This window comes from Vulpes vulpes, chromosome 5 (assembly GCF_048418805.1).
Source record: "Vulpes vulpes isolate BD-2025 chromosome 5, VulVul3, whole genome shotgun sequence".
NCBI lineage: Eukaryota > Metazoa > Chordata > Mammalia > Carnivora > Canidae > Vulpes > Vulpes vulpes.
This window is the reverse complement of record NC_132784.1, coordinates 20,749,398-20,767,019: the sequence shown is the minus strand read 5'-3', so window position 1 is coordinate 20,767,019 and position 17,622 is coordinate 20,749,398. Positions and strand designations below refer to the sequence as shown.

The 17,622-nt window shown below is 35.1% G+C and overlaps 1 protein-coding gene across 1 annotated transcript in view; it reads right to left on the bottom strand.

Annotated features, from left to right (window-relative positions):
* Positions 1-844: 844 nt before the first annotated feature.
* HNMT (histamine N-methyltransferase) overlaps positions 845-17,622 on the bottom strand; it is a 51,194-nt gene continuing 34,416 nt past the window's right edge. Inside the window, exons 5-6 of the mRNA XM_025985559.2 lie at positions 15,499-15,592; positions 845-6,988 (exon numbers count right to left, since the gene is read on the bottom strand). Of these exons, the coding sequence (XP_025841344.1) occupies positions 6,633-6,988; positions 15,499-15,592 (450 nt within the window). The 3' untranslated portion in view covers positions 845-6,632. The remainder of the gene's footprint in view (positions 6,989-15,498; positions 15,593-17,622) is intronic.

Below are 17,622 nucleotides of genomic sequence, written 5' to 3'. Positions count from 1 at the left end.
AGTAGACACAGAAAGCCCACCAGTCTTTGGCTAGAAATATCAAGGTTATGAATTATTAGGTTGACCTCTCTAGGTACCAGCTCTCTGGCCTCAGTCATAATTTTCTTTAATTTTCATTTTTTTATCTGCTCTGCATTTTATACTGAATTGTTATAAGCAATTAATAATAAGCATTGCTACTACTTTTGAAATTCCCTGAGTCTGTCATTTTATGAGTGTATTTATGCAGCTTAACTCCTGAAATCCTTATGACCATCTTCTGAGGTAGATACTATGATTATATTCATTTTGCAGGTGAAGAAGTGCAAGAATCAAGAAGAAATAAGTTACCTGAGATCACTTAGTAAGTAACTAACAGACTAGGGTTAACCCAGAAGTCCGGTCTGCCTTTCATCTGACAAGATTATATATATTCATTTCCCTGCAGGGCTTAGCAAGAAGTCCTTATTTTCTCAGAAATAAGGTTCTGATGGGGTAAACACATGTATATATGCCTTTAAAATAACAAAATTTTCTGTGTAAGCTACTCTTATTAAGCAAACATTTGAAACATTAAATATACATTCAGGTCTATGCAGTTTCACAGACTTAAGATCTAGTATTCTTTGTGACCTTTGTGTATGTTTTTATGGAGATACACCAGAAATCATTACTATTTTACGTGTGCCCAGATTGGCAGAATTTTTTATTAAGAAAATTGCCAATTTTTATAATAAGCAAATATCAGAACCCTGTAATAGTGCACTCCACTTAACGTTTTCTCTGGATTTTGGCAATACTCCCTAACAACAAAATCAAAAAAGTGTCCGAAATACTTTAAATAAGTTAAGGTTTATATAAATACTAAGGGCAACAAAGAATTTTATTGGGTTCTTGAGTTATATTTTCAGTAAGAATATAAACACACAGGCAGAAAAAAAAAAGAATATAAACACATGGTTACAAGATGAATGCTTGAGAAATAAATCATTCACTAAACACCCATTACTTGGGACCCATATGAATGGCACCATATTAAACACTGGGAAATGTATTATTTTGTATAAACTAACATTCCAAATTCATGTTACAGGCTTTTTTCTGAATCAAAAGAACAAACTCAAAGAGTCAATAGTTTCATTCCTTGTACCTATGTAACTTTCCATCACTGCCTGGTAAGTACTCATGGGGATTTTTGTTTTAAAGGCTCAAGAGTTCCTGTTACCTTAACAAATTGAAGCAGGTGAGAAGTTATCTTTTTTTTTTTTTTTTTTAGTAAGTGATGTTTTTAGGGATGAGAAAGGCCATTTTTACAAATATCCCTCTATGGAGTGCTATTCTTTTCTATCTGTAAGTAGCATATTATTCAGTTCTTGTTTTGTACGTGTGCTTTTCAGAAAAGGCCATAATTTGCTCTATAGAGTCTTGATTTCTATCCTTTTGGGGACGTTGTTCAAGGTCATCATGGCCCATATCCATCAATTATGTCTGCCTCACAGATTTCCTTTGTCAGTAGTACATATCAGTATGATTAATGGTTCAGGGTTCATATTCAGGAAACTGATTGGCTAACTGTCATTTCATTTGTTGTCACTGATAATTCAGAAAACATTGATGAAGTTGTCCAAGAAAAGAGGGCAATGCAAGCCAGTTTTACTCATAATGAACAACAAAGTTTGGTCTTTTGTTAACAAAAATAGGCTGTGCACTCCCGTATACTTCCTGGGCCTCAGCAGGAGATTAGGGAGAGGTGTTAACTCTGTGATTATCCTGGGGCATTAAGTGGTAGCTCTGTAATGTGAAAGAGTGAATACCTTCTATGAATACCTTCTACTATGTTGAAGGCTTCATCCCTGTGAGAATGAGGGTCCATGAGCTCTTCAGTAAAATATAACTGTTGTTCTGTATCCAACAGAAAGTAGTAATTGTTTACTTACTTTAAAATGTGTTTACTTATTAATTATAAATTACTGGATTATTTACTTATTTAAAGAGATGTACTGCTTTTATAAGAATGATAGATGTTCACCATTAAAGATAAAACACATTCAATACTCTCAAAAATCCTCTGAAATCTTGTCCAAGAATGACTTTTGCTCTTAAAAGAGATCTTAGAGGAATATGAGAGACTCTAGAGGGTTGAAATAGATTCAAGATTTTCTGGAAATTTGATAAGTGATACAGAATGCATTTTAAGTCTGTGGAGTTTCCCTCCCTCCAAGGAAATTGTGGATAGCTACCTATCTTTGTGAGGATAAACAGTTTGTTCTCTTTTTCACTCCTTACACTTATGTAAATTTCCTTTTTTTAAAATTAAGTTTTAAAATTTTAATTCCAATATAGTTAGCATACAGTGTTACATTAGTTCAGGTGTACAATATAATAAGTCAGCAGTTCTATACATTACTCAGGGCTCATCATGATAAGTGTACTCTTTAATCCTCATCAGTTTGTTCTCTATACTTAAAAGTCTGTTTCTTAGTTTATCTCTCTCTTTTTTCTTTTTCTTTGTTCCTTTGTTTTGTTTCTTAAATTCCACAAAGGATTGAAATCATTTGATATTTGTCTTTCTCTGACTTATTTCACTAGCATTATACTCTCTAGCCCCATCCATGTTGTTGCAAGTGGCAAGATTTCATTCTTTTTTATGGCAATAATATTCCATTATATAATGGAATAAACATACAAAATCACTTATTTATCCATTCATTAATCAATGGACACTTGGGTTGCTGTCATATCTCGACTATTGTAAACAATACTTCAATAAACATAGTAGTACATATATCTCTTTAACTTTTTGAGGAATCTCCATAACGTATTCCACAATGAGTACAGCAGTTTGCATTCCCACCAAGGGTGCTCTAGGGTTCCTTTTTCTCTACATCCAGTCAACACTTGTTTTTTATGTTTATTTTTTATTTTTATTTTTTATTTTAGCTGTTCTGACAGGTGTGAGGAATATTTTTTGTAGTTTTGATTTGCATTTCCCTCATGATGGGGGCTGTTGAACATCTTTTAATGTGTTGGTTATATGTGTTTTCTTTGGAGAAATATCTGTTCATATTTTCTCATTTGTTAAGTGAATTTTTTTGGTGTGCGGTTGTATAAATTTTTTATATATTTTGGATACTAACCCCTTATTGGGTATATCATCTGCAAATATATTCTCCCATTCAGTAGGTTGTCTTTTAATCTTGTTGGTTGTTTTTAACCAGTTTTGCTGTTCAGAGTGTTTTATTTTAATATAATCCCAAGTTTTTTTTTAATAATAAATTTATTTTTTATTGGTGTTCAATTTACCAACATACAGAATAACACCCAGTGCTCATCCCATCAAGTGCAAGTTTGTTTTCGCTTTTATTTTCCTTGCCTCAGGAGGCATATCTAGAAAAATGTTTCTGAAGCTGATGTTAGAGAAATTACTGGCTGTGTTATGTTTTAGAATATTTATAGTTTCAGGTCTCACACTTAGGTTCTTAATGCATTTTGAGTTTATTTTTATGGAATAAGAAAATGGTCCAGTTTCATTCTTTTGTATGTTGTCTGGTTTTCCCAACACCATTTATTGAAGAAACTGCCTTTTTCACATTGCATAGTCTTGCCTCCTTTGCCAAAGATTAATTGACCATATACTTATGGATTGATTTCTGGGTGTTCTATTCTGTTCCATTGATCTATGTGTCTGTTTTTATGTCAGTATCATACTGTTTTGGTCTATGCTTTGTAATATAACTCAAGGTCCAGAACTGTGATGCCTCCATTTTTGTTTTTCCTTTTGAAGATTGCTTTGGCTATTTGGGGTCTTGTCTGGTTCCATATAAGTTTTAGAATAATTTGTTTTAGTTCTTTGAAAAATGCTGTTGGTATTTTGATGGGGATTGCATAAATGCGTAGATTGCTTTGGGTATACGGACATTTTAATATTTGTTTTTCCAATTCATGCACATGGAATGTCTTTCCATTTATTTGTGTCATCTTCAATTTCTTTCATTAATATTTTATAGTTTTCAGAGTACAGGTCTTTCACCTCTTTGGTTAGGTTCATTCCTAGGTATTTTATTGGTTTTGGTGCAGTTGTAAATGGGATAGTTTCCTTAATTTCTCTTTAGCTGCATAATTATTAGCATATAAAAATGCAATAGATTTCTGTACATTGATTTTGTATCCTGCAACTTTACTGAATTTATTTATCAGTTCTAGTATTTTTTTTGTGGAATCTTTAGGGTTATATATAGTATCATGTCATATGCAGTAGCCCCTTTTAACAGGGACTGTTAAAGGCTGGTTTGGTGGTCATGAAGTTCTTTAGTTTTTGTCTGAGAAATTCCTTATTCTTCCTCCTATTCTGACTGCTAGCCTTTCTGGATAAAGTATTATTGACTGTACATTTTTCCCATTCAGCACTTTGCATATATGTCATTCCCTTCTGGCCTTAAAAGTTTTTGCTAAATAATCCACTGATAGCCTTATGGAATTTCCCTTGTAAATTATTGTCTTTTCTCTTTCTGCTTTAATTTTTTTTGTCTTTATTACTTCTTTTTGCCATTTTAAGTATTGTCTGTCTTTGTGTGGACCTCCTTGGGTTGATTTTATTGGGGGATATCTGTGCCTCCTGGATCTGGGTTTTTGTTTCTTTCCCAAGATTCAGGAAGTTTCAGTTATTATTCCTTCAAATAAATTTTCTGCTCCCTTTTCTTTCTCTTCTTAGGGATCCCTATATTGCAAATGTTATTATCCTTGATGCAATCACTAAATTCTCATTTTGTATATTTGCTTTCTTTTACCTCCTCAGCTTGTTTGTTTTCCATTACTGTCTTCCAAGTCATTAATTTTTTCTTCTCTTTCCTCTAACCTATTTATTCCATCTAGTGTATTTTTAATTTCATTTATTGTATTTTTCATCTGTGATTGGTTCTTTTTTAAGAACCAATAACTTTGTTAAGGGTCTCATTGATGCCTCCACTCATTTCTCAAGTCCAGTGTCTGTCTTTTGATCATTAAATTCTCTATCAGGCATATTACTTATATTTGTATTGCTTAGGTCTCTTCCTGTGGTTTTGTCCTCTTCTTTCATTTGGAACATATTCCTCTGTCTCCTTATTTTGTCTAACCTTCCATGTCTATTTTTATGTGTTAGGAAAGTCAGCCACATCTCCTGCTCTTGAAAGTAGTGGGTGGAGCACACACTTTTAACAAGGTGGTGCTGGTTCTCTTCCATAGGGTACATGAAGTTGCTGTGAAGACCAGAGCTGGCCAGTGCTGCTCTGCAAAGGCCACGTGGGCAGGGACTGCAATTTTAACCAGGTGTATGTGGAGGTCACCTGTTGCTTGGAATAAGGCCCCCAAAACACACAGGACTCTCTGTTTTGGCAGGTATTTTTCAAACTACTACTTCTTCGCTGTATTTACATGGGCTATTTGTTGTGCTGTTCTTTAAGGGCAGGAACTCTGTTTCTTATAATACATTGGACTTACCCAGAGCTAAGCCTGCTAATTTTTAAAATTCCAGGCTTTACATATTGCTGATTGTAAGAACTCATGAAATTCAGCCCCTTTCACTTTCAAAGTCTTGGGAATTCTTCTTCCCCAGGGAGGCTCCCTGGTGTAACTGTTTCTCATCCTTCTCCATGCCCTTGGTTCCCTCTCAACTGCAGACAGCCAAGGGTCTTTTGGCTCCCCACCTCATATTCACCCTTCCTATCCAATTACACGTGGCCTCTCCTTTACCTTTAGTTGTGGAGTTTTTTCTTCCAGTCTTTGGGGTATTTTCTGAGTTACTTTATGCTGATATGAGTTACTGTGGGACTAGGTGATCTTAGAGCCCTTCTACTCGGCCATCTTCTCAGACTTCTACACTTAGGTAAATTTCAAACATAACCAAAGATTTATTTTTTTAAAGTGAAACTATAACTTTTTATAATAAAATATGTAAATATTCTAAAGCCTTGTTTTAAAAAGGCCTTTAAAAATGTGTCAGAAGCCCAGAAATTAAGAAAGAAAAAAAACTTAAAATGTGACTGAATAAAATAGAAAAAGAATTCAGTATATCAAAAAACAAAATCTATAAAGTCAAAGATAAAAGATAATAAAGAGAAAAGAGAAAATAAAATGGAAGCAAATGGAACACATGACAATGAATTTTCTAATATCCTAAGGTGCTTACATCTAGTAATCAATAAAAACAAGATAGAAACTACTAGAGGAAAGTACACAGGCAAATAATTCTTAATAAAAGAAGAAAAAATCAATAAACATATACTTTTTCATATATATCAACAAGTACATACTTTTTAGTATTTAAAGAATCCATGGTACATGTTTTATTAATATTTTGGGAAATTCCAGTATAATCAACAAATGGAAAAGATTTTCTTGTCAATAAGCCAGTGAAACTAGTTGTCTCATTTCTCTAGCTTATGTGGTATTTAACCTGAATGTGGCCTTTTGATAGGGAGAATGGTTAGGATAAGACAAAGAGTATCGTATATGATTCTGCATGGAAATCTGAGAATGTCTTGGAATTTTCTAGATTTTAGATATAAGAGACAATGTTCTACTTATATCGATATGTGTTTGTAATTTTAATACAGAAATAAATGATCAACATTATTCAAAATATAACTTTTTGAGTACACTCTCATGATTGATATTTATGCCTCAACCACTATGAAACTCAGATTATTATTAAAAAGAACCTTTCCCTCTTTCTTTACACTGAATTCAGACTCTTGCAGATCTTTCATAATTTCTGCTTTGAGATCAGGTGGTGCTGTTGTGTTAAAGTTGCAGGTTTCTGTCAAAAAATCACAAAGCAGTTCTCCATTTTCATTGCCATCAGTAAAACAATCAGATATGTCCATGGTGGACAGAAGGTCATAACACTCATACTTAATCCCCAATTTGTCCAGCATCTGCGTGAGGTCAGACGATGTGACATACTGGCAGAGGTCATCCTGAGGTAAGCGGGTTCCATACTTTTTCCATAGCTTGTCCCAGCCACTGTTTCCTATGAGATAAAACAAAGTTCATGCTTTTACTTATTCTTCTTTTCATTTTCCTACTCTGCCAGGAAGTATACTAGATGTTTAGATTAAAACAGTCGGTAAAGAAATATTCTTGCCTTTGGGTAGCTTAGTTTAAGGAGTGTACAGCAGGGGGAAAGTTAAAAACAGAAGTAAATAAATCACATATCAGATGGTGCTAAATCCTAATGAAAAACAAATCAGAGCAAGGAATAAGGAGGGTCCAAGAGCTGGATGTGTTGCTGTTTTATATAGTGTGGTCACAGAAAGTCTCTGTAATAATGTGACATTTGAGCAGAGATATGACAAACCATGTAGGTATCAGAGAGAAAATGACCTTAAGTAGAGAGAATAGAAACTACAAAGGACCTGAGGCAGGAACATGCTTTTGGCGTGTTAAGAACTAGCCAGGAAATCAATGAGATTGGAACTCAATGAGCAAAGGGGAGAGTAGAAGATGAAGTTTGATGAGTGGTGGGGGAAGTGGATAGGGTGCCATATCATGTGGGGTGAGATGGGAAGTCATTGTAATGGTGTCTGAAAGAACTTTCTGGATTGATGGACATATTTTATATCCACATTGTCCAATATGGATGATAGCCACTAACTATCTGTGGCTAAGAAGCATTTGAACTGTAGTTAGTATGACCAAGGAAATAAATTATAAGTTTTACTTCATTGCAACTCATTTAAATATCAATTTCAATAGCCAAATGTAGCTTTCATATTAGACAACGCAACATTAAAGTGACTTAACCTAATTTACATTTTAATAAAGTTACTTGGTCGCACAGATGAGAATAGACTATGGGGCATTAGGGCAGAAATAGAACAGTAAAGAGGTTATGGCAATAATCTGGGTGCCAGGTGATGGTAATTGGAACAATTAGCTTTTGGAAGTGAGAAGTGGTTACATTTTTTTTTTTTTTAATCTATTGTGTTCCTAGATCTAGTGAAATTTGCCAACAATTTGGATATTGGGTGTGAGTAAAAACAGAGTCAGTGTCCCCCATGATTTTGACCCAACCATCTGAAAAAAGAGAATTGTCATTATTGGAAAAGGGAAGAAAAAAGGCACCTGGGTGGCTCCATGGTTCAGCAGATGTCTGCCTTTGGCTCAGGTCCTGGGTTCAAGTCCCTGCAGGGAGTCTACTGCTCCCTCTGCCTGTCTCTGCCTCTCTCTGTGTCTCTCATGAATAAATAAATAAAATCTTTTTAAAAAAGGAAATGGGAATAATAAGGAAGAGAAGTTTTAAGAGTGTCATGAGGTGTCAAGTTTTGGAAATGTAAATGTGAGATGTCTATTGATACGTATCTCTTGGATATTCCAGCAGTGATAGGAAGAAGGCAGTTGTTTACATGAGTCTTGAGTTCAGAGGAGAGGATCTTAGAGTAAGAATTGAAATAGAAAGAGCATAATAAATACAATGCTGATTTTCTCAAACAAAAAATGGGGTAGCCTTTCATGTCTCCACTTATGCTGCCTTGCACTGCCAATAACTAGGCTGATTCTTACAAATTTTGTCCCCAGCTTTAGAAGATATTTTAGCAATGTCTATTGTATTTAATTGAAAACTCTGCCCAGTGTAGAAGCTAAGAGATGCAACCTCTAAGTGAGAGAGACACAGGTTGGAATGTACTTTTGACAGTTCAAGAATAATATGAGGTTTGTTATAAATTTCTCAGAACCTCAGTTTTCTCATCTATAAAGTGGGATAACCATGTTTACCTCAAATGCAACTGCAAGTATTAAATAAGATAATTTAATTGTTAATTGAATTGTTGCACAATGCTAAGCACATGGCAGATGGGTAAAAAGTACTTAAAAAATAAATGAACATACTGTGGAATTAGTTTGATAATGTATTTTCATTGGTTGTAATCTTGAGGCTGGAAAAGAAAACTTGCTATTCAGAAATCTGTAATACTGATACAGCAATACAAATGAGCATCTACTTGTGGATCCTCTAATACCTGCATATAATAATGGGATGTTATATACACAATTGATACAGTATAGTAATTAAGAGGGTCTTTGAAGCCAACCGTGGAAGTACAAAGCCTGCCTTTTCTTCTGACTAGCTTTATGAAACTGCCTCAGTTTAATCATCAGCAAAACAGGGATAACAATAGAATTTATGCATAGGATTGGGGCAAGAAAAAGTAAAGGAACTAAAAAAACCATGACTGGCACACATAGTAAATAAATATTGTTGACATTATTAGGGAATTAATTTGGACTTGGCAAAACAATGCAAGAGAGAACCTATATTTTCTATGAGCTTCAGGGATTAAAAGTGAAGATTTCAAAGCTTTAATTTTTTTTTTTTGTTCCCAAACCTCTTTTACAGTCTAATGAAGTAATTAACTTTCCAGGAAAGTACACAAACAATAAATACCCATACAATTATGCATATAATTATTAGATGCTCAAAGACCCCTGGCCCTCATCCATGGATTGGGCTAAAATGTTATGATTGAACTCAACAAAAGAGACCATCTAAGGCAGAAAATGATAAAATTTAAAAGCTTAGATAATTGACATTCTACTAATATTTCAGAAGAGGGAGCAATAACTGAAGGGTGTGCTCTAGAAGGTAAATTGAAATGAAGCAGTAAAAAACAAAACCTCAGTCCAGTGGAAAAAAATTAGGATCATGACTATGTATTAAAAAAATCTTTAATTACAAAGATAGTGATTATCTACTCAAATAAGGATATGCCTACAAATAAGACTTTATAAGAAAATAAATATTTCAATGGTTGAGGAGAAGCTGTATTATCATTCTTATTTTTATTTTTAACCTGTCAGAGAAAAAAATAACCAGACACTGATTGCTGGTGTTAGTGTTGTGTGACTTGGTGCCATTTCTGAGCTGAGCAATTATACACTTTCTAACTGATGCATTATCATAATGGCTCTCAGTGGGCACAACATATGGTGTTACTTTTGTTTCCAACATGATATAAACCAGATTCTTTTTCTCTCATTGTATTAAAAATCACACACCATGATTTTCCTCCTTCCTTAGGTAAGGAGAGGGAAGGACAAAAACTATTGTCTCCTCTGGCTAAACCCCCTTAACTAGAAAAGTTGCATTTTAACTAGCAACTCTCAAAACTAATGCCTGGCTACTGCATTTTTAGAAAAGCATGCTGCTACTGATATCATTTTAGTGTGAGAATAACTCATTTTAAAAATCTACCTCTTTGTCTTTATTTCTCTTCCTTTTCATCCCCAAACCAAATCTTTTCTTTATATAATCAGGAACTTCTGCTTGTTCTAATTAAATGAATATTTACTGAGCTGGGCTAGTTCTGTAAGTGATACTTATGATCACAGAGAAAGTCTCTCTTCCCTCAAGCGACATGTATTCTAACAGTAAATGCTGTCATTTAATTCTGAATTCAATGCCTTTCTTTTCCTAATGAGTTTCACCCTTCATCAGTCTTCTCTGCCTGTTCCAGCGTGTGCTCTAGTGTATATGTGTATCTTCTATATTGAATCTTTTACTCCTGTTTATTAAATCTACCTTCAAATCTCCAGAATGATTCCATGCCATCATGTAGTAAATTTTAGCCAAAACATGGTCTCTTTTTTTTAGACAGACATTCAGAACTAGTAAAATATTATAAGGCAGATAAAATAAATTATTAAAAAATAACTTACTCAGTTCAATTCAAATATCTATTAGGTGTACTCCAGCTGCCAAAGAGATAAGAAGTAGAACTGCTCTCAAGGAGCTCTCCTAAACTCCTCATGTGCCTCTGACAAGAAACTTAGCACACTGCTCCAAGTGTTTACCTGTCTCAGTCTTCCATTACATAAGAGCCCTTCAAAGGCAGAGGAAAAGTAGTAGTCATCTGCCTCCTTCAGAGCCTAGCAGTGACTGACTGTAGAAGCTCAAGAAAAGCTGAATGAACCAAATCTACACAATAGCTATCCCCTGTGCAGCTGGTATGGGACTGATAGTACAGGCTGTGTATTGTTTTCAGTATAGCTGAACACACATGGTACATATGGAATATATAGCCAACCTCGGTCTCTGCATAATCCTAGAAACTGATCCCATATTTCCTTATACTATGACTAATAAATTGCAAAAGTGAGTGTCCATATGGCACTCAAGTAACAGTAATTCAGTCTATTCAGAGTAATAACTTGTTAATAGATCAGTGTCTGAGATGGACAAGAAACAGTCTTACTCATGTGGCATATTTAAGATGACTCTTTAGAGTAAGACATACCATTATCTGCCTAGATATTAGCTAGATAAGTGTTCTTGGTAATTTAATTTAGTAACTAGTTCTAGGCTTGTCTTAATTGTCTACAATGAGCACCCAATTTTCTGCATTGAAGTGTAGCTGTGGATGACAATACTGCCTTAAAGCAAAGGCTTCTTCTCAAACAGGTTTCTTCACTTCTAGGTAATTATGAAGCAAATTCCACTCAGAAAGTGACTGCAGGGATGCCTGAGCAGCTCAGGGGTTGAGTGTGTCTGCCTTCGGCTCAGGGCGTGATCCTGGAGTTCCATGATGGAGTCCCACATCGAGCTCCCTGCATGGAGCCTGCTGCTCTCTCTCCCTATGTCTCTGCCTTCTCTCTGTGTCTCTCATGAATAAATAAATAAATGAGATCTTTAAAAGAAAAAAAGTGACTACAAAAGTCTTGATAATAACATAACTTACTGTGAACCATTTTGATATATGTGTTCCAAATTTTAAGGCAATATTCAAGCTTAAGGAATGTTTTCATGAGTCAAATATGGAGAAGATGGTTTCAAGAATTATAGTTTGGGCCAAGAAGGCAGGTTAGAGCAATGGCTTTTATACAGAGGTGAAGGGGGAAGTTGTGTAGGCACCTCATGTGACCCAGCAAGCATTCTCAAATGTGGTTGCTATCTATAGATTGGTCTGAGTAGATAGGGATTTGAAGCAATATCATCAAATGAAAAAATCACCAATAAAAATGTGGATCAATCCTATACATGTTAATTGACAAGAATATAAGGCAAATCTGATTGCAAATTTCTTGTGATTAAATTTGCTTTCACTATTGGAAACTGGCCATGATCTATTTTTCTAAAAACTGACTCATATATTTGTATTGTCTTGGTTCATGCAACAAAGAAGTTATTGTTATTTTTTTTTAAAAAAAGATACTACAGCCACTTCCATACACTGAAGGGCAATACAGTTTATCCTAGAGATATATTCTATGGTTAAGACAGGCTTATAGGTGCACAGGTTTATCCAGGTGAGAGAGATAGAGCAAAAGGGCATTAAACTGCACCATGTAACAAAAGGGATGCAAGAGGAAAGTAAGGAGTGGGTATCTTAGGAAGAGTAGTCAGCTACAAGGATACGGGTGAGGTCTGGGAGAAGTTATGAGTAGGTGCAAGGGAGAAGGGTACCAATGAGCAGGAGAACAGCTTGAAAAAGAGTGGCTGTGGGCCTTTGTGCTAAATTCTGTTTCTGTTGTTCTTCCATCCATCAATCTTGCCATCTCCCCAAATCAAAGAATGGTGCTTTGGAGAATGAGGGAAGTAGGGCTGTGTTTACATTTGGAGCAAAGCAGAAGAGGATAAGAAAAGGCAGGTGAAGGACATGCAAGATTTGGAGATAGGAAATCAAAATTTGAACCAGGAGCAGAAGTTTGGAGCAAACAGTGGTTGGCAACCATCATGAGCATGTAAGCATGACCCCTAGGATCCTCAGGAGTCAGGGGGCAAGGAGTGGGTGATCCAAGTCACTTGGAATAAGGGGTCCCATCATTTTTCTTTTCTGGATTTGTAAGAATTATGAGTGAGCCCTTAAGACTGGGGAATCTGGAGTCATTTAGATTATATTAAACTGATGACAAGATCAACATATTTGACAATTTTATTTACCTTTTCAAGTAGAATATTTTCTTTACTGAAAAGGAGACTATATTGAACAAGGTTGATTATTTTTTTAATTACATATATTTAATTTATTTACTTAAAACTCTTCTGATAGAAGCAATAAAGCTATAACTTTAACATCAGGATAGAATTGGAAAGTCCAAAATAAAATACCTAAATTTATCTTCTCTTTTGCTAAGTGGTTCTTTAAGAAGAAATATATGTATGATATTTCTCTTGTAGCTGTGCAAATCTCTTCTAAGAAAGAAATGCATGTGATAAAGGCAGGGGGTCATTAGAATCCCTTTAATAACTGTACTTCTGTTATTTGTTGCATTCTTATGTGTAGGAACTATGTTTATGAACAATGTTTTCTTCTTTGGGATACCTGTCTTCCATGCTGGGTACAGTAATAAAGAGTGGTTTACTGCATACAGAAAAAGTGAGCAAATCTTTCCACCATCAAACTACATTGACTGAATAACTTTTGCCTCAAAATACTTTTTTTAAAAGATTTTATTTATTTATTCATGAAAGACACAGAGAGAGAGAGAGAGAGAGGCAGAGACACAGGCAGAGGGAGAAGCAGGCTCCATGCAGGGAGCCTGACGTGGGACTCAATCCTGGGACTCCAGGATCACGCCCTAGGCCGAAGGCAGGCGTTAAACCACTGAGCCACCCAGGGATCTCCTCAAAATACTTTTGAAGAAGGAGCTGATATTTGAGTCTTTTCTCCCTTTCTTTGATTTTTCTGTGTTAATGAATGAATACATAGTACATAAGAACCACATATATGCATAGATGAAATGTAGGTATGATTATCTAGAAATAGTCCTTGAATAAGCTAAGACTTATAGACCAAGTTCACAAAGCTAGAAGTGCCTCAGCATTCCTGCTGCATGTATCATCATATATTTCACTGCACCTATTTTGGTTTGCACATTTCTTGATGCCAATGAGCCACGGATTGTATTAATGTATTCATGAAATAGCCAACAGAATACTGTACTCATAAGGGCACTCAGTCGATTATCAGTCGTTTATAACTACTTACACCACTTTCTTAACCTTGGGCTGACTTTTTCCTATTGGTAGAAATATACTCATAGAAAACTGCTTTCTGACACTGAAATACTTAACTTCTGAAAATATTTAAGAATAGACCAAACAGGGGCACCTGAGTGGCTCAGTGGTTGAGCATCTGCCTTTGGCTCAGGTTGTGATCCCCGGGTCTTGGGATCGAGGCCCACATCAGGCTCCAGGCATGGAGCCTGTTTCTCCCTCTGCCTATATCTCTGCCTCTCTCTCTCTCTCTGCGTGTGTGTCTCATGGATAAATAAATAAAATCTTAAAAAAAAAAAAAAAGGATAGACCAAATATAGAGTGGATCTTCTATGGATATGAAACATATCCTAAAATCAAACACACATGACTTCTGGATGAATTTTTTCTATCTGTAACACTTTTTCTTTATTATTGATACAGATTATCAAGAATAGAGTGTCCTCACTGGTGACAACCAAGTTTCCCTTTGTATTCCCAAATGTAGTACAATGGCTTCACCTAAGTGTTTTAATTTAGATAGAGGTTAGTAGCAAGCGTCTAGTTTACATAAGCCCTTCTAAATGGGAAGACAGAATTTTCCCACATAAATGAGTATTTTTAATTAACCAGAGATAAAAATAGTGTATCAAAATGTCCCTTGGGGGAAATGTTTTATACAGGAGCTCTCATGTGCAAAACTCCCACATGAGTCCAAACCTTGGATTACAGGCAACAACCTTGTTTGCCATCCTTGAAGTCATTCCTCATACTTAAGAGTTGATGAATTTTGTGATTTATAGTTTTGAGTATGGAGTGTGCTATAAGCTTAGGAAGATAGAGCTGTTGTATATCTAGAATTAATCTGCCTAGCACTGTGTAAACAATCCATGAAGATTGCTGAATGAAAGAAGTGATGAATTAATGAACTCAACAATGCCAGTGTTTCATTGATTAACATGTTTGCTTACATTCTCTAAGTGGTACTTATTATATACTGGAAGCAACATGACATCAAATGCTGTCTTTGGAAAAAAGAGAGTAACATAAAACAAAACAAAATAATAATTTTTGGTAATTATTTGAGAAAATCTATCATGAACAATATTGATAATGGCTCTAGAAATGCAAATTAATCAAACATGAAGGCTTCCCAAATATTTATACCTTTATTTATGTATTAATAAACATCAGAGAAAGGAAAGAGACATTCCAGAAACAAAATGGAGGTAAATAGAAATATTTACTATTTTTGGTCTCATTAAAAAAAAATCCTATTTAGCGGTATTTGCTCTATGTTATTGAGAAAAGGATTTACATATAGACAACAAAGGTGAAATTTCCCAAGAGAAAGGAGTATATAGACATTTAATTCCACTAGACTCCCTAAATTGATAGCCATTGTGAAGGACTTTCCTAATACTGTGTTAATTAATTGACTACGATCAGAGGCCAAGTCAAGAATTTCATAATGAAGACAAAATATAGCAGCTGCCTTCAAACACATGTATCTGAGCACATACGCACTATTACTGTTTTAAAATTCAGAGTGAATGTAAATAATTTACCTGACACAAGAATAATGAGCATCTTAGCATTGGTAGCCAAGAGACTATGGAAGAATTTCAGGGTAGCTGGGATATCTTTTACATAATACAGCATCTAGAAATGAAGAAAAAGAAAAATTAGACACTTTTCTATGTCAATGTCTTTGTTAATTGGGCTAGATACTTTTTAGAAAGTTTGATTTTCAAATTGAGATTTTTACTCAACAAAACATTTTTAGAATTTAAAAATTAAAGATGTTATATAGAGAAAGAAAATAATAATGTGATAAAATATCTGGGAAAAGGGAAAACTACGGTATATGCTCAATTACAGCCAAATAGTTTTAAATTTACTCTTTCTGGCTTCAATAACAGAGACATTTATAGCTGGAGATACTTAGTCTCCAGTCCACATTGGGGTATTGATTCTATGCTTACTCTATATTTTGTGAATTATAGTTCTTCTGGAAGAAGATGGTACTGGCACCGTAAAAACAGACCCCATTTCATGGAACGTTGCTTTAAAATTAAGCCCTTTGCACTAGCTTTACCATATGCTCACAGATGCTTTCTTTAAATCACAGAAAATATGTCAGGCTTTGATGTTGACAGATTCTCTAGGAAAATGGACTGAATAAAGCATGAGGTTACATGCTTGGTCACAAGGTTCTAGGGGTCAACTTACCCCTTTTTTTTTTGAAACCACCCCTTTTTAATAACTCTGGAACATCTCTGAATTCAGGGGGAGGCATTTCCACTCAATGCAGGTAGAGCTAAGAATTATACATTGCCAGTAGAAATTTTTCCCAAAAGGCTTGCATTCCTGGAATCTACCCTCACAGATACTTACTTCTTATATCTTATCTCCATCTCTCTTGGGCAAGAATTCAATATTCTAGGTAGATGCCCATGATACAATTTGTTGCATAAAGCAAATGCAACTTAAATTATGCTCCTCTGACATGAATGAATGAAATAAAATGGACCTGCATATGGCCTATGCTGCTTCAGGGCCATATTTAGTATCATGTCACTCCCTGCTGTTCATGACAGGGATAGATACCCAGATACATAATCCATAAGATGGCTAATAATCTGTGCTGTGATCTGGCTAAAAAAGAGGAGGTGGGCCATAACAGATGCTCTGAAATTTGATCTGATAGACACAGATTCTCGGAGGTTGACTGTGAACATTAAGTTGAAAGAATGTCATGAGAATATTAAGACTATAAAGAACAATGAAGAGACAAAGACATAATATGGGAAAAATGCAGAATAGACAGGGAGGAAGAAAGAGGAATAGACTAATAAAGCAGAGGAAACAGAATTGCTCTAAGAAAGAAGGGAGAAAAAGAATGGAATCTAGAGCACGAGTGGAGGGATTGGTTTTTGATAAAAGGAGGCTTCTGTACCAAGACAAAAGAGATGGTGGTTACGGATACAGCTGTGCTTATAAATTTGGAGGGTGAAAGATGACTTTCTATTTGATGATTCCTCTTTGCTATACAGTATAAAGTCAGGTTACCAGTTGGAAATGAGTGGTGGGGGAGGGGTTACAGGAGGTGTAAGGAGAGAGAGAGAGAGGTATGAATAGTTACGTGAGGAGAGAGGAGAGCAAGTCTAACAGAGAAACACTGTAGGCTTGCTGGACAATTTAAGTACTCCTTTATAAGTAAATTATTCTGTCACTAGTAGAGCAGAGATATAGGATCACTTGGATATTCTAATGTTAGAGTCATTTCTTCCTTTGATTTCTTATAAGTTTATTCCTTTGGAATGACTGTGCTTATGGACTATAGAAGTCTCTTACTGTTAATATTGATATTTCTAAAATATGCATATTTTCTAATTGTAGCCAGTACCCAAGGTCTATACACCCATATGCTATCCAGAAATATCAGTGATTCTCAGATATCCATCCCTATAACACCTAATGAATAGTCACTGCCTTTCTAAGAAATACTCTAGTGTATTTCTAAGAAATACACTATCAGTGCTGGATCATGGAAATAAATTCCTACTGAGTGACTGACTGACATAAGTAAAATTTTATTGACCTAAGAAATTATCTAACCTGACCTTCTGTCACATGCACACTAGCCAGGTCATCAACAGAAGGGAAAAGCAAGAGGATTCAGAGAAACT